This window comes from Rhinolophus ferrumequinum, chromosome 9 (genome assembly GCF_004115265.2).
Source record: "Rhinolophus ferrumequinum isolate MPI-CBG mRhiFer1 chromosome 9, mRhiFer1_v1.p, whole genome shotgun sequence".
Classification (NCBI taxonomy): Eukaryota; Metazoa; Chordata; class Mammalia; order Chiroptera; family Rhinolophidae; genus Rhinolophus; species Rhinolophus ferrumequinum.
In genome coordinates, this window is record NC_046292.1 from 45,490,627 (window position 1) to 45,512,647 (window position 22,021).

General features: G+C 44.5%; 1 protein-coding gene across 11 annotated transcripts in view; it reads right to left on the reverse strand.

Annotated features, from left to right (window-relative positions):
• KANK4 (KN motif and ankyrin repeat domains 4) overlaps positions 1–22,021 on the reverse strand; it is a 67,649-nt gene that overhangs the window by 24,005 nt on the left and 21,623 nt on the right. For 3 of the 11 annotated variants that reach the window (XM_033115339.1, XM_033115341.1, XM_033115343.1), the window contains 2 exons: positions 8,457–8,544; positions 310–2,241 (listed from right to left, as the gene is read on the reverse strand). In XM_033115339.1, coding sequence (XP_032971230.1) covers positions 310–2,241; positions 8,457–8,472 — 1,948 coding nt within the window. In that variant the 5' untranslated portion in view covers positions 8,473–8,544. The other 8 variants (XM_033115344.1, XM_033115333.1, XM_033115334.1 and 5 more) reach the window with 6 other exon arrangements.

The following is a 22,021-nucleotide window of genomic DNA, read 5'->3' on the forward strand; positions in this document are numbered from 1 at the left end:
ATTGCTGCAGGTTTGGCAAATGAAGAGTGGGCTAGATTTAAGTTCCAGTGTACCCTCCCCGGCTGGCATCTCCATGCCCTGTGCTATATCTGTACAGCTGTACATGGTGGCCCTGCAGTCAATCCTAACCTTAGAGCAAGGACACAAGGAGGGGCACAGAGCCTCCACTGTTACATAACCAGTTTTTATTACACTGGGTTCCTGGAGTGCTTCAGTCTTTTAAAAACATATGCATGCAATTAAAACTCCTTTCCATTATACTTGTCACATAAAGGAGAAATGGTTTTCTGTCTTAGCCACCATATTTACCCATTGGTGGGGAGGATGGGGGCACTGGCGACTCCTTCTGGGGTGGAGTCTGGCCTGAGTAGGCAGACAGCAGCAGGTTGAGGGAGCTCAGGAGCTGGCGCTGGATGCTGCTGAGCTTGGAGGCAGGCTGCTTGATGGCACTGGCTAGCTCTGGGTACCCGTGCTCCAGACAGCTCCACTGCTCCTGCAGGAGCTCCTGGATCTTCTTAACATATTGGCCAATAGTGGCATCTGTGGGTGAGCTCGGTGGCCTTCCTGGGCACTCCTTCCCAGGGAGTTCTGAACTGGCCTCCTCCTTCCCTGCTGGGGGAGTCTTTATGTCACTGCTCCATGAAGAGCCACCTGCTCCCTTGACCAGACCCTTGGCTCCCACCTGAGGTTCTCCCTCTGGCTCAGAGCCTGCTTCTTCAATCCTGAGCTCAGTGGAGAGGCAGCTATGCAATGAGGAGGTGAGGACCACCTTGGGTCCCTGTGGCAGCGACAACTGGGATGGTGGCACAAATTCTGCTGGGCTCTGATCCCCCTGTTCGTGACTGTCCTGCCCACAGAGGAGGCCATTCTCCTCTCCTCTGACCCCCCAGCTTTCAGATTCTGTGCTGCTCAGAAGGTTGACCCCAATGCTCTTGTCACACAACTCCCTGGTCAAGAGTCCGTGGAGAGGGTCAGTATTGATCATGGCGTCAGTTTGGCCCTTAGTGTCTTTGGTGTTCTCGTGGCTAAGCTTTTCTGTCAGTTGAGCAACAGTGCACTCTAGCTCTTGAATCCTTCCCTCCCTAGCCTTGATTTCCTCCTCTTGCTGCTGGAGGGCAGCTCTGACCTGAGCCAGTTCTTCAGTTCTTCCAGACAACTCTCCCTCAAGGTCCGAGAGTTGCTGCTTGAGGCCGGAGATGCTGCCAAGATCCATCGTGGTGAGGCCGAGACTTTCTTCTGTGACCCGGACGCCAATGCTCCTCACGTCTACCTCTACCGGTGGTGGGGGCGGAATCTCGCTGATGCTGAGCTCGATTTCTTCTAAGGGGAGCTCATTCTCTGGGATGGGTGATGGCAGAGGTGGGAGGCTTGGTGCTGGGGAGCCAGGAGTGACCACCACCTCTGCTTCTCTGGTTTCATGTTCGTCCTCTACATCCTCTAGAACTAAAAGTGCAGTCTGGGATGAGAAAGGAGGACTTGGGAGAGAGAAGTGATGTGGAGCCTCTTTTTCACCCTCTAGAGGCTCAGCCGCCTCCTGGACCAGCTCCGGAATCCCTGGCACCAGGTCTCCAAACTCTTTGCTTTTTTGTTGGGTTGCTGCTCGCGGGGTGGAGTTGTGAAAACCTGAAAATCCTTCTGCGGGGCCAAAAATGCCATCGCAGACACTGTCTTCGCCCTGAAGTGGAGGGAGAGCGGGAGGTGTAGGGGGACCCGAATTTAGGCTGGGGTCCTCTGAGGCCCTGGCTTGCAGCAGTGTGGCTGGCATGCTGGATGCTCTCAACAGTTGGGGCCGTCCACTCCCGGAGGCGAGCTCGGCCTCCCGGGGAGCAGCAGCCTCCAGGTGTCTGGCGGTCTCCGCCAACAGGGCCTTCCTGTGATAGCTCACCTCACTCCCACTGGAGGAGGCTTGGGGGTGATCACCAAACGGTAGTGACTGAGCTCGCTCCTCTGTCCCGAGCGATACCTTCCTCAGCACCACCGGGGACCAGTTTTGGTGGGGAAGAGTAGCATGGGGGCGAGTCCCACTGTCGGGAAGGCTGAAGTTTCGAGGCAAAGTGCTAAACTTGGCCTGCTTGGCCCTTCTGTGGATAGGTATTCTCTTGATGGTGTGTCCCTTCTCAATGTCATCCACATACTTGAGGAAGTCCAGATCTAGATGAAATCCATATGGGGTCTCCACGGAGTAGGGGTGGCTCTTTGGAGAGTCTTTCTCTTCATCCCCCTGAGAGGCCTGGTTTTTGGCTGGGAGACATCGACATGTGAAAAAAGAAACACACTGTTAGTAAGAATTACAGGGTGGTGAGGCCTAATATCTGTGATTCTGACTTAAGGCTCTCATGTGAGACTTCTAAATGTTCCAGCCTCTAAATTATGCTGAGATGCTCACAGTCTTTTGGCTGTGCTCAGAAGCCATGTTATTAAATCAATGTGTACTTAGCCAATGTCTGCAAGGAAATAGGTAGAGGGAATAGTTTCCAATTTGCAGTAGGTCGTCTCAGTTGCTACTGTGGAATCTGCCTGCAGACCCGCAAAATGAAATAGTCCCATACTGTTTTACTGGATTTGAGACATGTAATTGCTGAACTGAAGTGTCCAGGAATTTGCCAAATCAGGGTACTAATTGGCAATTATGAATATGGAGGGTTTTGTAGGATGAGGTACATAATTGTCTCAACATTAAAAAATAACCTTTTATTATTCAAATAGGTGTTAGTAAATCTTGGGAAAGCCAGAGACATCAAGGAGCTATGCTTTCTACATTATAAAAGCTTCCACAGATGCCGGAACCTCTAGGTACTAACAGACAGAATTGGAACACATAATCACACACAGCCCATCCTCTTTTCTACCTGAAGACTGCTTAGTGCTTAACAAACATGAATTCCACTTTCAAAAACTCATGCCCAGTAAGGAAATACCACATTTTTCATAGAGTGGAAAAAAGGTGGTGAGGGAAAAAGGATAATTAATGTCAAAAAAGACGTTGGCATACATCCTCCAAGAGATGTGGGACTCATGAGTTTTTGGGGCAGCCCAAATTGTCAGGGGACATAGCAGCAAGTTCTCCATCACACCAAGGCACCACTGATCTTGACTCGAGTTGAGGACACTGAGATAAGTCAGTCGCTGAAGTAGTTGAGTCCATAGGGACTTGTCTCCAAGTAGTTTCTTCAGATTAAATAGTCTTTGTTTCTTTGATGTTCCTCATGTGACATCCCTTATTATCTCTGTGACATTCTGCTAATCATGCTGTGAAAATGCTGAGCTCAGGAGAGAACATCAGTGGAGAGAGCACAGAGGCCAAGAATATAGACTCTGGGGCCTGGGCTATATCTCAGCTCTCTGTGACCTTGGGGAAATTACTTAGCCTCTCTGTGTCTTAGCATCTATAAGATGGGAATAATAATAGATAAAATGAGGTTATTGGGAGGACTGATTAATTAATACATATAAAGTGCTTAGAACAACACCCAGCACGTGATAAACATTCAATACATGCTCACTATTATATTTATTATCTTTGTGGAAGCCCAAAATATAGAGAACTGAAGCCCCATAATGGACGCTGATATGCTGGGTACACAGGAGGGGCTCCACAAATTCTTTGTGACTGAGTGCGTGGTTCTAAGAGTAATAGGCCCTGGGGGTAAAATTACAATAGCAATGATTCAATTTACTTTCCTCAATCACTATTTATTGAGCACCTATGTGTCGATTGCTAAGCTAGATCCCAAAGACACAGAGATAAATCAGGTACATATAGACCCACCCTCCAAAAAATGGATGGTCAAGTAGGAGAAACACCAACAAGCACCATGCAGTGGGCAAGGATGGTAACTGACACGTGCTCAAAGCCCAGTCTTCCTTCCTAACTTATTTTCCCAGTTTCTCCAGAATAATTTTCTCAGACTCAGAGGTTACTTCCGCCTGGGTAGAAGAGGGGTGACTTCACAAAAGTGACATACGACTGGGCATTAAATAAACAAACGGCAATTTGCCAGACCACGAGGATAAAATGACATTATAACTGTTCATTTCCCAGACGGCCGCCATCAATTCCTGCCTTCTCTAGACAGGCAATGGAACCCCAAATTGAGAGGTGGAGCCTATGTCTCCACTCCTTTGAATCTAGGCTGGCCTGTGACTGCTTTGACCAAAAGAAAATGGCAGAAATGATGCTGACGAAATTCCAAAGTAAGGTCCTAAGAAGCCTGTTAGTTGCACCTGGGTCTCTTGGAATGCACCTTCATTAGGAAACTGGATGCCACGTAAGGAGTTCTGTAATGGCCGTGCTGTGAGGAAGCCCAAATAACCCGAGAGAGGGTCATGTGGAGAGAGGGAGAGATGCTTAGCCAGCTTGAGCTGGTTCAGCCATCCTGGCCCAGCTGCCAGCCATGAGTAAACGAGCCATCAGATGACTCTGGCCTCAGCCGTCATCTTACTTCAACAACAGGAGGGACCCCAAGTGAGAACCTCTCAGCGGAGCCTGTGTTAATAATACATGATTGATTTAAGCAACTAAGTTTTGGGTCGGTTATGCAGCAATAGATAGCCAGGACAGATTCTAGATCTATGTCAGAGAAGATGCAAAGGCATGGAGGGATGAAATTCCACAGTAATTCAGACTTTTGTAAATGCAATTGATACGACTGGAACTTAAGGTGTGGTAGAGAAAGGTGAGACGTAGAAAATTGAAAGGTCAACAAAAGCCAGATCGTGGAGCAACTTGTATGCACACCGATAGGCTTTGGCTTTATTCTCTAGGTAATGGGAGTCATTGAACGGTTTTCCACAAGGGAATGGCTTGGTAAAATGGAATTTCACAAAGAGCATTCTTGCAGAGGATCAGAAAAAGGACAAACCAGAAACCTGAAGATCAGTTGGGAGACTGCTAATATGGTCAAAGTGAAAGAAGCTAAAGGCATTGAAGGGAAAGGGTCAGGTTAAAGAAAAGGTACAAATCATGGTGTTACCTGGGGCACGTTTGGGTCTGCTTTTCCCCTAGAGGTGATGACATATTGGGGCTGAGCTCTTCCCACCTGCCAGTTTGATTTCTCCTCCTGGCTGATGTCACATACTTGTTAGGTGACCCTCTGTGTTTAGGGCAGTAGCTTTATCTCCAAAGAGCTAAACAAAGCCATACATGAAGGCTGAACTCATAAGCACTGACATAATAGAACCTACTAGCCTTAATGCTAAGTAAAGCCACAGGGCCTGTGGGTAATTATGTCACAACTGCAGCAGGGAACAGAATGAAGCATCAGTGCTAATACCTGGGATGGTCCTTATTGGGTTCCAGAGCTTCTGTGGCAGATACCTGGACTCCAGGTGAATAAAGAACAAACATTCCTCCAGCACCCAAAGAACTCCAAATAAATTTCCATTCACCCACACAATTTTTTTTATCAACCTGCTTCCCCACAAAGAGTCACACTGGTAGTTTCAGTAAATGAGAGCAATTGCTCTGTTACTTTTCCAAGCTGCTCTCAGCCATACTCTTAAGCCTACTGGTCCACTCACCAGCCTCCTGGATTACAGGGACAGGCCAAATCAGAGAGGAGATATTGTCCAAAGTTAAGTGGAGAGCAGATGTCTGACCCAGAAGGCAAAGAACTCTCCTAAAGGAGAGGCTGCATGACTTCTCTTCTTTTTGTCTCTATTCAGTAGAAATGCACTGATTTACCCAGCGACCTCTGGGAGCAGGTCCAGAGCACAAATACAATAATAGCATCAAATAAGAAACAGGAGATTCAAAGGCAAATCTTCCACAAGGGAGCTTGAGGGGAACCAAAGGAGTCTGTGAGACTGAGAAGCTATCCACAATGATGGTTTAATAGATGCTGTCCTAAGCTAGCACTATGGGGTATCACAAAGACACATACATCCAGACAGACACACAGAGACATATACACACACAGATACACACAACCAGTGACCCATTGTGCTGTGCTTGCCACCCACCACTCTGCATTCCTTCTCTTTCTCCCAGTGCAAGAGGAATGCTGGACCTTGAACGAGGGAGCTTGATCTGATAGCTCGGAGACCTACGGTCACATTAAGCTCTGCTCCTCTTAATTCTACTTGGTGACAGGTATGCAGGAGCTCAGAATTCTGGGCATTAGGCCCAGGCAAGAATTAATTAGGAGGACTGACTCTGCTCAAAATGAACTTTAGATCAAATAAACCAACACATAGCCAAACAGGCTGGATTTGAATCCTGGCTCTGTAATCGCCTACCTCTGTGATTCTGGGTAAATTATTTAATTCCCCTGTGCCTCAATTTCTTCATTTGTAATGTGGCAATACTAATAACTAACTTATAAGTTATTGTGATTGTTAGCACTAATTCGGTAAGAGAACATGGCACAGGAACTCCACAAACAAACTGGAAGGCAAGGATAGGCTGGTACTGAGTGGGGCACGGAAGGATTTGCTAAGAATATGCTGTCTCCTTGGAATATTTAACTCTGCGTTAGGACTACAAGTCTCAAGAGGGTATGAGAGTCCAAGAAAATGATTCTGAAGATACTGGGAAAATGAGTCAGGGGAGAAGAAAAAGTTAAGATATGTGAGACTCAGAGCTACCTAGAAATCCCTACAGAGTCTCGGTCTGAAAGCACACCAGGTCACGGGACCCCTTTAAAGAGTCACCAAGAGTTACACAGACATGAGAAAGGGGACTAGAAGGGGACAAGGGAAGAAGGCGGTGCCACAGTAATTATCTTAAGAGACAAAGTGAAGTGTGGACGGTGAGTGAACCAATCAGAGGCATTTAAAGTGAGATTAAAAAAAAGGCCGAAAGTCTCTACACATTTTCTGAAGGAAATCCAAAAAACAGAAATTAGAGAGAAGTGGCCAAAAATACAGCCAGTAAGAAGGGGAATTAAATGAGCCTCTTTAAAAGGCCAAGGCAGCAGCGGAAGGCTTTCCCTCTTCTGCCTTCATTTTGTGAGAGGTGTATGCCTGAAGGGAGGGGTGCCTTTCTTGAGCTAGTTGTGGTTAATCACGAGAAGAGCAGCAGTCTGAGGATGCTGAGCAGAGACAAATGAGGCAGGCTGGAGTGACAGGCCCCCGGGGCATTCAGGGAATTAGCTGGTGTTCTGTGGGACCACATCCAGGGATGCACTGAAAAGGCAGCTATGGGGAGAAAGGCAGACTCTTGAAATATATGGTGACTGCATTTGGAAAGAAGGAAGAAGCAGGGCTGGAGCTGCTGTCTGGTCCCTAAGTCCCACGCCCGTGAAGGGCCATGTGATTCAAGGTGGATTATAGGCTCTCCTGCTTCTTGACATTTGGTGATCTGTAAAAAGTATTTCATTAGAAGTCAGAAGATTGGGGTCTCGTCTATGACCTTCGGCAAGTTTCCTGGGGAACATTCACTGAGAGATTCGTTATGCTAGGTGGCTATTACTCAACTACCTTGCATGGATTATCTCATTTAGTCCTTTACCGCCCCTGTGAAGTAGGTATTAATACCTGTTTATGGACGAGGTGTGGTAGACTATTTGCAAAAATAGCTACAATTAGACCCCACCCATGGGTATTTCCTTTCTACACTAACCTTGGGCTTAGCTTTGTGACTTGTTTTGGCCAGTGGGTCAGTAACAAATATGACATAGGCAGACTTGAAAATCACTTGCACACAAGGGTTTATCTGTTTTTGTTGTGCTTGGAAACCTTCTGCCACCACGTGAACAACCCCCCAGCTAGCATAGGGACAAGGAGAGATGCATAGCCAAATCATCACCAATGCCCCAAGTTGGGGTCTAGTCTATGACCTTCAGCAAGTTTCCTGGGGAACATTCACTGAGAGATTCGTTATGCTAGGTGGTTATGGAGTCATAACCACCACATGGAGTCAACCACCAGGCATTTGAGTGTGGCCATTCTAAACCATCTGGCAAAGTCACCCAGAAGACCACAGATACATGAGCCCAGCAAAAGTCAGTCAAGCTGGCCTAGACCAGAATAATGGCCCAGCCAAAACGTACGGAATCTTTTGAGAAATAATAAATACCTTTACTTTAAATCAATACATTTTGAGTGATTTGTTACACAGCAAAGCTAACTGATACATGAGGGGGACTGAGGCTCAGAGAAGTTAAATGATTTGGAAAAATCACAGATATGAATTTCACCATATCGTGCCTCTTTTTTAGACTTCACGTTACTCATGTCTAAAATGAGGGTAATAAGTGAGAGCATCCTGCTCCTTTCTTGGTGCTTGGAAGAGATGAGAAAATATTCCAAAAATTATACAACTCCGATATAAACATAAGGCTTCATTCTCATTCCGTACCATCTTCTGTATTCATATTTGAAATACATGGTTTGGGTCTCCCAGCACCGCCTGTTTGGGAAATGTTTCCTGTAGGCTATTTCCAGGATTTATAGTAACAATCCTTTTCCAACCAAATGCTCACTTTAGACCCAGGAATACAAAGCAACCTGCCTACCATCTGTCTTCTCCATCGCAGGGAATGCTGACCGTCAGTCTCTCAGGCACTCTTCATCTGAGAAGTTTGTAAAACTTGTCAGACAGCTCTGAAAGAAAGGATAGAAAAGTGGAGAGTCTCATTAGAGTTAGAATAAGTATGGAGGGAACATAGCACCAAAGAACGTAACACCCATCCCTGCCTTTCTCCCAGGGGCACCCATGAGCTGCTAGCTCTCCAAAGGAGGAGATTAAAAGCCTGTTGCCTAGAGGCCAAACTTGGATGTCTCTTCATGGAATGTTAGCAATATTCGACACTAAAGGAAGCATTTGGTTCAACTCTCTCACTTGGCAGATGAGGAAACTGAGGCTCAGAAGTTAACTGCCCCGTGCAAAGCCTCTCAGCGTATTAGTGAAGGAGCTAGACCAGACCCAGGGCTCTGATAACCAGCACAGTGCTCTTTGCATAATGTCAAGAGCTGATATCTACTCACCCCCATCATGGTAAAACAATTATAATCCATTTGGTAAAAAAGCTGGGATCACAGCACCTACAAATGATCTACGACATCCCAATCACATTCAACACAAAGATGAAATAATTCCAAGTACTGACTAGCAGTCAATACTTAGAGGTGGTTTCCAGCCATGAGCAGAACAAAGGGAAGTTCAGCCTAGGTGACCAGAAGACAGCAGTAACTATTCAAGCAGCATACTGTCCTGACTCTAAATTAGGATACCTGGAAGTTTGATCATAAATTTGCCCCAAAGTGTAATCCATTCCTAGGACTCTTTCTTCGAATGGTAAACAACTTGCCTTCTGCCCCATTACAATAAATCACCCAAGAGATCGTGGGTTTTTTTTTGTTTTTTTGAGATTGTAACTCCATACACATCAGAGTAATGAATTATCTGTGGCATATCAGCAGTGGAAAGGGGGTTGTTTTAGAAATTTCAATGTGCTTGACAATGAACTCAGAACAGAAAAGTGTACCAGGGATGAAGGAAGGGTTGGGGGAAATTGGGAGAGAGAAGGATGAGGGGTGGCCTCCAGCAACCCAGATGGAAACAATGGGGAACAAACAAGTAAACTGGAGAAGAGAGCTGGGAACTATCAGGCCTGCCAAAGAAGAGGACTGCTGAAGTTCACCCGACAGTATGTTTTATGTTCCCTCTTTGTATGAGCCGGCAACTGCCTTCAAAGTTATCACCCGGCTCTTGCCTTGGCTCCTCCAAAGCACAGCTCCTCCCACGCAGCTGCCAGAAGGACCTTTCCCTACGCAGGTGTGACACAGCCCAGAAGCACAAGCAGCGTTTCCATAGGCAAAGACGTCCTTGCAGAAGGAACCAACACTGGGTACCTCTTACCTAGTTTGGGGGTGGCATACAGCTGCAGTAGAGGAGAAGGAGGTTCTAACTTGGGGTGACGGAGGGTCACCATTGTTGGAAAGAGAAGGTTCTGAAACAACCTAAGTGTCCACTGACAGATGAATGGATAAAGAAAATGTGGTACATATATACCCAATGGAACAATGGTCGGCCATAGAAAAGAAGGAAACCTTGCCATTTGTGACAACATGAATGGACCTTGAAGGCATTATGCTAAAGGCAATAAGTCAGAAAGAGGAAGATAAATACTGTATGATCTCATTTACACATGGAATCTAAAAACAAACAAAACTGAACTCATAGATACAGAGAACAGTTTGCTGGTTGCCGGAGCTGGGGGGTGGGGGAATGGGTGAAATAGGTGAAGGGGGTCAAAAGGTACAAATTTCCAGTTAGAAGATAATTAAGTCCTGGGGATGTAGTGTACAGCATGGTAACTACAGTTAATAATATTGTATTGTATATTTGAAAGTCGCTAAGACAGTAATCTTAAAAGTTCTCATCACGAGAAAAAACATTTGTAACTATGTGCGGTGATAGACTTACTGAGACAATGATTTCACAATATGTACACATAGAAAATCATTATGCCGTATACCTAAAACTAACACAATGGGTTCCATGCTCATTATATCTCAATTTAAAAAATAAATATAGTTTTAAAAAAATAAAAGAAAGAGAAGGTTCCCAGGCAGAGGACACTGCTGCCAATCTCAATTTAGCAGGTCCACAGTTGTCAGTCAGGGGTGGCGCCTCCCAGAGGCTGGCAGGCAGGGGAGGATCGGCAGCATCAAGATGAAGTCCGGGGAGGAAAAGGGTCGGGACGCAAACCCTCAGCCTGGCCCCTCAGCCTGTCTCTCCGTTACCATGGCCTCTCTTCTCCCTTCTGCCCTCCTCTTGCCCCCACCCATAACATTACTGAGAAATAGGCAGAGCACGGAGCACTGGACATAATTGAATGATCTCCTGCAATCTGCTACCTAATCCCAAGAAGATTATTATTGTCTCCATTTTTCAGATAGGGAGACTGAGGCTGAGAGAGTTTACAATCCTCCCTGCCCACAGGCACATAGCAAGCAAGTGCTGGAACAGAATTTGACCTCAAGCCTAGCCCACTCCAAGCCTATGGTGGGAACAGCAGTGATTTGTAAACATTTGTCTACCCGTATAAGCCAGCCTGATGCCTAGCTCTTTTAGTAAGGGGAAATGTTCCTGACTCTCATGCTTCTCTGCTTCTCTCACAAGTGTACATGAACCGTCTTCCGAGTATAGAGAACGAGAACTGCTCCCTTATATGGCCTCCTGGCCAAAGGTGCAACCTGCTTCTCCAGGGCTGGACACCAAGCAATAAGGCTCCTCGAAGCAAGTGGGGGCTACCTGGGTGCAAGTGGACCTTTGGCTGCACCAACATTCACCATCACCGCAGAGAGTTCAATCACACTCACTGCTTTTGGTTAGAGTTAGAATTCAGCCCTTCGTATCTGAGATCAAAGGGCTTCACATAATTATGCAGCATATATTAGGTCAAGTTTTATTAAAAAAAAACTCTATAGAGAACTCTAATAGTTCTCTTAGACTTGAATTTTACAAAAATTAACCATTTCAAAGCTCCAGAAATGAAATGGAGCTGACACCCAACTCTCTGAAGAAGAGGGCTCACCACACTTTTACTCTAAGGGGCTCTAAACACAGGAAGGAAAACAGGGAACTGTCATGCCCACAGCATGCCATTTCCAGTCCCCAGCCACCCCAGGCTTCACCACTTTGGCTCATGATCCTTATGGCAGACATCTTGGAATTTAGCTAAGGGGGTTTTCTTTGAGTGGGTAGATGTTTGATGTGGTTAGGGGAGTGGAATTGCGGAATAATTGCCACATCAACACATGCTACTTTGCAATACAACAGAATCTGAAAAATAACTTTGTTGGACAGAATTCCCCTTTAAAATGGAATTTTGTAACCTTCTGGAACATTTAAAATTTTGACATAAAACAATTTACTGCTTGCTCTATTAAGTTATACCCCAGTGTTCAGAACCTTGTAACACCTGGTGTTGTTATGTAACTTTTCATTTGTTTATGCCCTATCCCAGGATCAAGGATGCCAAATTAGATTTCAACCTCTCATTAGCTCATTATTCTGGATGTTTTGAGTATACATAGTTTATCTCTCTCGAGCTTTCCTCCCCTACCAATCTGTAAGCTTATGAAGGTCAGAATTCCTACAGGACACTTTTCTGTCTCTCCCAACTTGCCACCCTTCCTGTATCTTAACACGTGACAGACACTCAGTCCAGGGTCTCATCTCCAAGTTACAAATGAGGAAACAAAGGCACAAAGAGGCCACATGGCCCATGCAGTTACCCAGTTAATTAGGGGCAGGAGAGTTGGTGTGAGTCCATCACTCCACACTGCTTCTCAAAGCCAATGGGCAGTGAAGAGGTGGGGACTGAGGCTGCCCCTTCAAAATCCACCAAGAGACAGTCACTGGCAGACAGCAGTGACAGCCCCCTGTGTAACAACCAGGCCACTTTAGAAACGGTTCCAGCAGGGTCCATACCTGGGAGCATAGATTTTCCCGGTTCGGCCCAACTCCTGTAGTATATACTCACACCCTCTCCCTCCCACATTTATTCCTTTTATGATGCCATTTCAGTCTCATTTCTAACCTCAAATCCAAATTCAAAGAAACCTTGCTTTACTTAGTTCTGAAACTGAAACCTAGTTCTGTACTTTTGTTCTCTTCAAACCTCTCTTTATTCTGCAATAATAAAAATGCTGTATTTCATCCCAGAACAGGCTGCATGCCAAAATAAATAGCACCTTGGATTTCCTTGAAAAGAAAGCTTGGCTCAAAGCACAGCCTTATTGCCATGAGAATTCTTGGAGAATTGAACCTTACAAAGTCAAATATTTAGCAAGGTAGCACACCAAACAGCGACCCTGTCAATCCACGCTCGACCACTTGCAAAGACAAAGCGTTCTTTCCGAAAGAGAAAAAATTACCAATACCTCCTAGTGATCCTGCCAAAATGATGGGAGCTTCCAGTTTCCCATTCTAGGCCCCAGCGCCTCCAAGTGTAAATGTCCCCCGTGCTAAGAAGCAGGAGGCATCTGACAGCGCTGCTTAGCTGCTTAACCACCGAGAGGGCTGCAGCTCAGACTCCCGGGGAGGTGAGATGCACTCCTGAAAAAGATTCTGCCAACTGAGTTCTCCAGTCCGCTGGCTCACTTCCTACCAACCCAGGAAACAAAGAGATAACTTACGCTCAATAAATGACACATTAACACAATCTCATTAACTCCATTCCCACATTTTTCTGCGAGTGTCTTGTCATTTTTGCCTGCATTGCAGCAGCTGAATCAAGAGCTTCATGAAGAACAGAAAACTGTCACAAGGAAAGCCGTGGCCACATTACCTTCCCTTGACATCCTCCCCCTGCCATAGCCTGGAGCAAGAGGAGTCGTCTCCTCCCAGAAAGCTAGGTTCGGGCTGCTGGACCAGAGCTGATTGGTCGTGAGTTCAGCACAGCGGTATTGGCTTCCCAGCGGTTAAAGGATTTGGTCAGGTGATCTGTGACCTTGCTGGAAAAGCAAATACTGACTTCCTTTTCGCTCCCGGGGAAGAGGGGAGTGGGGTCAGGAAGAAATTGAATGCTCAATGAGCTGATACTTGCCAAAAGAGGAAGAAAGCTCAAACCTTCAGATGGAAAGTTACTTCCTAGAGCTGCCATCACTTCTAAAGACACCGAAACAGCACACACCTTCCTCCCCGGACTCCCCCAGATTAGGTGCTCATCTGGAGGTCATAATCAACTATGCCTTTCCTCCTTCCCCCCTGCAGCTGGTGCGGCTCATTAATAAAATTGCCCCTAATAAGGGCACAGCTTTCTTAGGAGTTGAAACTCTCCAGCAATGCATCTCCTTCTTCCTGGCTCTGCTGTGGGAACTTCCTCCCCCACCCACCCCGTAGTGTCCCACAACGGTGGGACGCTTCTGGGAGCAACTCCCAGAACTCGCTATCCTGCTCATTCAGTGACTGGAAGTCTGTGGGGGGAGGCAGGAGACAGAAATAATGACCAGTGAGTCTCCGGGGCCAGACTGGCAGCTCCTGCTTCCTGACTCTCTCTACCAGTCGGCTGCCCCAAGCGCTGAAATGCACCCAATTCTGGCAGAAAGAGAAAAGCAAGGAAGTACCTACTGTAAGGATCCAGCACCTGGCAGGGTTTCCAACTGCAGCGCAGCAGATCAGGGACTTCAGAGGGGCGGGTGCCGGAGCTGGGAGAAGGCAGCTGCAGAGGAGGAAGGTCTCAGTGTCCCAGGCAGGCGCTGCGAAGAGTCCCAGCCAGTCCACTACAGCCCCAGCTCTTTGGAGCAGAAGCGGGTATGAGATGTGGGCACAGAGGCTCCAGGCTCACAAAACCCAGTACCACTACTGCACCTGAAGGAGATAGTGGGGGTGGGTGCAGTCAGAAAAGGGGTCAGGACATCTTTGGGCTCCCGTATGCAAGCTCAGATTTACAGGGACCTAGTACATTTGACCCCCCATAGCTCTAGCCAAATGAGGCTGTCCTAGGAAATGAAGCTCCATCAGTGAGACATGTCGAAGCCGTTCTGACCCTCACAGATACTACCTGTCGAGATGTGCTTTCAAAGGCTAGGGCAGATTGCTGTTTAACCCATGCTGCAATTGATGCCAGAGCTGAGTGTCACCCTGAAATGCTGCCTGCATGCAGCCACACTCGGAAAGCACTTCACATCCCAGGTCCCACTTATCCTCACGGCAGCTTAAGGCAGCCGGACAGGGATGAGCACCCCACTGTATAAGTGAACAAAATGAGAGACAGTCTAAGTTACTTCCCTTCGTTCACCCAAGAGTGACCTGGATGAAAATGCAGATTCCTGGGGTAGGACTCTGGGTTCTTCCCACTATTCTGGATCACATTGCTTACTTTTCTTGGAAGATTCTATAGCATCGTGCTCAAGAGAGAGGTTGAGAGGCTTATCGAAGGGCATGGGATGACGTGACGGACAAGTCCATTGAACACCAACATTCACTTTTCTCAACTGCTTAAAGTATTTATCTGTGTTAACTGAGTGCAAAGACCAAATCATCAAAATTTTAAAAAAAAATTCAGAAATATATACCTTGAACTCTGACGCTATATGAAAAAAATATACTGAAGAGCAAAGTCCCTCCTTGATATATTTAAGATGATCATTGACTGTCTCCTCCAAATTGGCTGGAGAATGGCTAGAGACATATGACATTTCATCAAGAAGCTGGGTAAAAAAAAGCTCTCCATAGTCCCATGACTTGGTCCCATGAATTTCCAGCCACCCCCTCTGTCCCTCTGATTTACCTATGTGACAAAGATAAGCACTCTCTTTTCCTCTCCCCAAATTCTTCTCCCAAATAGCTTGCTTATCCAAGATAAAGAGGTGAGAGGCTTACTTCCAGAGCTGTGCCTTTCTCCAAGATCCAACACTCTTCCAGGAATACTGGCCAGTTCCCACCTCCCAGGATTCCCTCTAAGTGTAAATGCCAGCCTTCCTGCTTCCACTGCCCCAGTCTGCCCTCTCTGGCAGCAGGTATCACCCTAATTGCCCCCTCTGTGTCTGTCTCCCTGACCCAGCATCACAGGCTAGAGGCTCCACAAAGTTTGTGAAACTGACCTTATCCACAAGACCAATGGCTCTAAACACAGGTGACCCCTCAAGACACTCCAATAAATGCCAAGGGAGCGCCTTTGCTTTTACAATAGGCTCCATCAGGTTTTAAAAGGTGGTAGAATGAGGGAAGGAAATACCCTCAGCAGTGCCACTGATCCGCTTGCCTCAGATGCCAGGACAGAAGACCCACAGGAAAAAAAAAAAGGCACCACACACATATGCACATGCGCGCGCGGGCGCACACACACACCTTCTTCAGACCTCTTTCTGGAGACAAGTAGCATTTCCAGTTTTCTGGGTCCTGTAGAGATGCTGAGGCAGACTCTGTGCTGACCGCCTATGTCTCTAAGAGAAGGAGAAAGAGATTCTCTTGTCTTTTCTAACTTACCCAGAACACTCATTTAAGTCCACGGTCAGATTTTCTGTCCCCCAATCTCATACCCTGTGTTCTAATCCACACAGACTGAACTGGGCATGCAGGAGAATGCAGGAGACACACGAATACCAGGAGGTAAGCTTCAATGCTGGTGCTGTCCAAGCAGCAGTGACCTCACATGGAGGGAAGGTTTTCGTGGGAAACCCCATCAATTTTCTCTAGGGGAGTCTGTGCTTCTCTGGGGGAATCCCTTTCACAGCCTCTGGCCCTTGCCATGTGTGGGATACTGGCATATCCCCACTGAATGCCTCACTCAGACATATGTCTTAAGATCAGTAGCCAACTTCATGTTACCGCCAAGCCATCCAGAGAACTCTCTGGGCCAAACTCATTTATCCACAGGAACTTTTCTGGCAGGAATCCTTTGGCTAAGAGGCTTGATTCCTTTTGCAATTTAGAAATCTCCAATTTCTGCCCTTCTGCCCCATGATGGGAAAACGGTGGATTGTCCAAGTCAGGCATGATGGGTGGTAGGTAAGAAGGAAGAGGTGGAACTATCTTAAGAATGTGCCTTTGATCTAAGCGATCCCTTAGGCTTTTGCCCTTTGTTCAGGAAGGTCAGCTATTTGTGGTCTGTGTGATTATACAAGGTTGAGGTGAGGCATCTTTGTTAGCTATGTGCGCTGCTGAAATAGAGCCTCTCACAGCAGACCCGTTATGGCCGTGGCCGTTCTGACAGAACACAACTTAAATGGATGGGGAAAGAAGTCGTGCGTGTGAGACCTGTGGGTGTAGCAGTCCAGGGAGGAAGCAGTGATTCTAAAGATGAAAATTAAAGCAGATGAAAATTTCCAGGGAGGAAACGGTCCATTGCAGGAAGAGAGGAGGCTGCACTAACCCATGAAAAATGCTCCTTGGAGAAAAAGAAAGGCATCAGGGCTACAGGGGAAAACACCCCCACTCCTTATTCCTCCCTTCATTTAGACCCTTCCAGAAAGCTCTTAGTCCTTGATTCAAACACACTGTAAAAATCAAGATGCCAATAGACATATGAGAAAGGGGCATAAGCAGGCAATTCAGAAAAGCAGAAGCACCACTGGTTAATATATTTCCATCATCCAAGGACAAAGCTGAGGCTCAGAGCAATCGCCCAGGTACTGAGACTATCAGCACCAAAATTTGAATCCAGTTACTGTTCTGCTCTTAACCATGGTACAACACAGACTCTCCTACAAATAAGAAAAAAAAGTTTTTTAAAAAGAAAGATCCTCGGTGTTGATAAGAGTGTGATGAGAAGGGAACACACCCTCCGCAAAAGACTACAGCGGAGTTGGGGCTGCTGCAGCCAACCGAGGAGCTGCACATCCAACACACTGCTGGGGATCTCCCACTACGCTGCCTTCGTGTTCAATGGCATCGGCTTAGTCTGTGCATTGGCGCAGGCAACTTCCAAATCAAATACAACAAAATAAATCAGGGAAGGAAGAAAATGAAAAAGGTCATAGTGACAGCACAGGGAATATAGTCAATAACATTGTAATGGCTACGAGATTGGACAATTAAGTTTGTGAAGTCATCCTAGAAAAAGTGCTACATACCTCATTGCTGAACATCACTATGGTCACCTTCGAAGTACTCCCCTTGGGAAGCTATGCACCGACACCAGCACCTAGTCCACCTTTCAAAGCAATTTTGGAACTCTTTTTCTGGAATGGCCATCAGAGCTGTCATCATATTACCCTTGATATCCTGAATGTCATCAAAATGTCTTCCTTTCAATATTTCCTTTATCTTCGAGTAAAGAAAGAAGTCATTGGGGGCCAGATCAGGTGAGTAGGGAGGGTGTTCCAATACAGTTATTTGTTTACTGGCTAAAAACTCCCTCACAGACAGTGCCATGTGAGCTGGTGCATTGTCGTGATGCAAGAGGCATAAATTGTTGGTGAAAAGTTTAGGTCGTCTAACTTTTCCACTCAGCCTTTTCAGCACTTCCAAATAGTAAACTTGGTTAACTGTTTGTCCAGTTGGTACAAATTCATAGTGAATAATCCCTCTGATATCAAAAAGGGTTAACATCGTTGCAACAAGCTCATGAACTTGATTGTCCGACCTCGTATGTGTGGTGTTAGGTGGACACCAAACTTATAGGGAGATCACTTTGTAAGTCATATAAGTGTCAAACAATTATGCTGTACAGCTGAAACTAATATAATATTAAATGTCAGCTGCAGTTTTAAAAAAAGAAAATAAATATTCATCACTGTTACAGTGTATTCTTGGAAAATAAAAAATAAATTATCTGGGGGAAAAAAGGTGGGAAAATCACCATAATCCTACCATCTTGATGCTAGTTTCATCTCTACCTATTTTGCATATCTTAACATAACTGAAGAGCTAGTTCCATGGTGGTTAAGAGTCTGGGCTCCAAGTCAAGCAGCCATGGCTGGAATCCCAGCTCGGTCACTGAGTGTGTAACCTTGGGCGAATTACTTAATGGATCAGTGCCTCAACTGCCTCACTCGTTAAGTAGGAATCGTAATCATGCACCCTATTGATGCACCCTACATGTCATGGATCTGTCAAGAGGATTAAAAAAGATAATACATGTCAACTACTTAGAACAGAGGCTGGCATGTAGTCTGTGTTCAATCAATAATAAATATATTAGCTATTAATATAATAATATACATTCGATTAGGAATTTAATTTTGTATTTAAAATTCCATCACATAACAATTTACTTATGTGATAAAATAAAATTGCTTTATAATGATTACTGTAAATGATTATGCAAGATTCTACTGACTGAAGCCTTATTTTCCAAAGCGACTCCCTCCTGGAAGTCATTCCATCACATGTTTAACTCTCCCTTCAATACTACCACATCAACATCAGCCATCCTGACAGGTGGGCCTCAGGGCAGGTCTCCAAAGAAAACCCAAATCTAGGTGGCTGGAACTCAGCTGCTATATATGATGATGAGTGGTTAAGAGCATGGGCTTTGAGGTAAGACAGACCCGCTTCAAATCCTGGATAACCTCGAGCAAATTTCCTGTGTGACCTTGAGCAAAATAGCTGTATGACTTTGAGCAAATTTTCTTATTCAAGATGAACCCAGCTCAGTATGGGGTTGTGAGGACCCATGAGGCAAGGTATGTAAAGTGCTGTGTCAGTGCTCAGTATGTAATAAATACTCAATAAATGTTGGCTATGATTAATTTTTAAAACCCACAGTGTTTTAAGCAAAAAAAGGGCCAGGATCGTGTTTGTTTTATTTGTTTTACTTGTCACCCTATTCCTAACTGTTGGAATGGTAGGAACTCAACAAAAATGTGTTGAATCAATGGGTAAACAAATGGATGAATGGATGTATCATAGAGACTATCAGAGCTGGAGAGGATATTTTTAACAGCTTTATTTAGATATAAACTACATGCCATATAATTTACCTATAAAAATTGTACAACTCAGTAGTTGTAGTATACTTAGAATAGTGCAAACATTGCCACAACCTAATTTTTAAAATTGTGGTAAACGTATATAACATAAAATGTACCGTTTTAACCCCCTGTAAATCTAAAATTCCATGGCAATAAATACATTCACAATGTTGTGTAACCATCCCCACTACTATACCTAAAACTTTGTCATCATCTCCAATGTAAATTCTGTAATCCATTAAAAAATAACTTGCCCCCAGCCCTGTTACTATCTAGTCTATTTCTGTCTCTATGAATTTGACTGTTCTAGATACCTCATATAAGTGGGATCATACAATATTTGTCCTTCTGTGTCTGGCTTATTTCACTTAGCATGTTTTCAAGGTCCATTTAAGTTGTAGCGTATATAAAATTTCATTTCTTTTTATGGTTGCATAATATTCCATTGTATGTATGTAGCACATTTTGTTTACCCATTTATCTATCAATTGACACTTGAGTTGCTTCTATATTTTTGGCTGTTGTGAATAATGCTGCGATGAACATTGATGTACCAATATCTATATGCCTAGGAGTGAAATTGCTAGATTGCATGGTAATTATGTTTAACTTTTTGAAGAGCCACCAAACTGTTTTCCAAAACAGCTGCATCATTTTACATTCCCATCAGCAAGGCACGAGTGTTCCAATTTCTTCATATCTTTGCCAACATTTTTTTCCATTAAAAAAAAATTATTATAGCCATCCTAGTAAGTATAGTAGGTGTGAAGTGTTATCTCATTGTGGTTTTGATTAGCATTTCCCTAATGACTAATGACTGTTGAGCTTCTTTTCATATGTTTATTAGCCATTTGTATATCTTTGGAGAAATGTCTATTCAAGTCCTTTGCTCATTTTTTAATTGGGATTTTTTGTTGTTGTTGTTGAGTTATAAGAGTTATATATATATATATATATATATATATATATATATATATATATTTTATATATATAACTGATATTATATATATATAATATATAATATATATGATATTAACCCTTAATCAGATATGTGATTTGCAGACATTTTCTCCCATTATGTAGGATGTCTTTTTGCTTTCTTCATAGTCTCCTTTGATACACAAAGGTTATTGATTTTCATGAAGTCCAAATCATCTATATTTTTTTGTTGTTGCCTGTGCTTTGGTATAATATCCATGAAATCATTGCCAAATTCAACATCATGAAGCTTTTCCTCCATGTTTTCTTCTAAGAGTTTTATGGTTTAGTTTCAGCTCTTAATTTGAGGACACTGATCTATTTAGAAGTCATTTTTGTATATAGTTTAAGATAAAGGTCCACCTTCATTCTTTTGGATATAAACATTCAGTTTTCACAGCATCAAATGTTGAAAAAAACATAATCTAATTTTAGGACATTTTCATCACCCCAAAAAGAAACTCCAACATGAGATTTCATTTTTATGAGAAACTAGGAACACAATAAGTGAGTTTTTGAGAGTTAATAAACCTGGACATTTATAAACAAAAATTAGTTCATTATAAGAGTTTACTGAGAATATTAATTCTCTGTTTTACAAAGATGGGTAGCCTCCATTCATCACTAAATAATAATACTGCAAAACTCCTGTGTATGCATGCAGTTCCAGAGCTGGAATTCCTGCCATTCTCAGGAAGGGTGCTTTGTTATTAGTGCAGAAGAAATTTGTGCTTTTTTTGGGCTACCCAGAACCTTGTGAACACCCTTCTTATGCTTGGTTTATTTCCTTTCTTAGGATTCCCACCTCTTTATGGCTGAAACCAGAATTCACAGTGCCAACCGCCTTTACGGCAGGCAGAGGCACCCAGGCCAGGCCTCAATTTAGAAGACAGTACCCTGGAAAAAGAAGGTCTGTTGGCAAGTGATTCTAGGGAGGACGGTGGAGTGACTTGACATACTTTAATAAGTTCCTTTGCTACGTAAACTTGCTAGAATTTGTTCTGTTGTTTGCAACTATGCCACTTGATTGCAAACGCAGCATCAGCATTTGCTTGGTTTTTAATTGCTTCTCTTCTATTCATTTATATTACTTGCAGAGTTACTTTTCGGAGTTTTTGCTGATTGTTTTGTCTTGAGTATTTGCTGCATAACCATTTTGATTATTTTTCTCTCCCTTTTCATCCTTTGTTATTACCAAATTCTTTCTAACTAGAAAGGGGGAATGAGTGGGCTTGATGGGCCACCAGGTCTTTTGCTTGGCGGAACTGGGCCACAGTCAAAACAGTTTGGGAAGCACAACTTGAAGTAAACCCAGGAATTCAGCCTGATCTCCTCCCTCCTGGGTCACTTCAGTGAAAGCATCTCAAGGGTAGATACAGACACACCCTCCACAGTAGGATGCCCCCTTCCCCAGCATCATTGTCTGGTCAGAATCCAGCGGAAGCCTTCACAGGCATCAGCCTGGCTTCAAAATACAGGTTGCAGGTGTACTTCAGGGTTTGCGTGGGTGGTAGTCTCTGCCTTTTGGGTTGGGAGGAAGACATTTTTTTTTTTTTTGGCACAGCCTGCACATTCAGGAAGCTCAATTAAATCAAACTGAGCCTGATAAGTAATCTCCAGATACCTGGGTGGAGCCAGGGATGTTTCCAATTTTTTCATGCAACTTGGAAGGCTTTTTATTACTATTTCCCAAGGCCACAGCTGGCCCTCTAGCAAGCATAGTCTGAGAGGA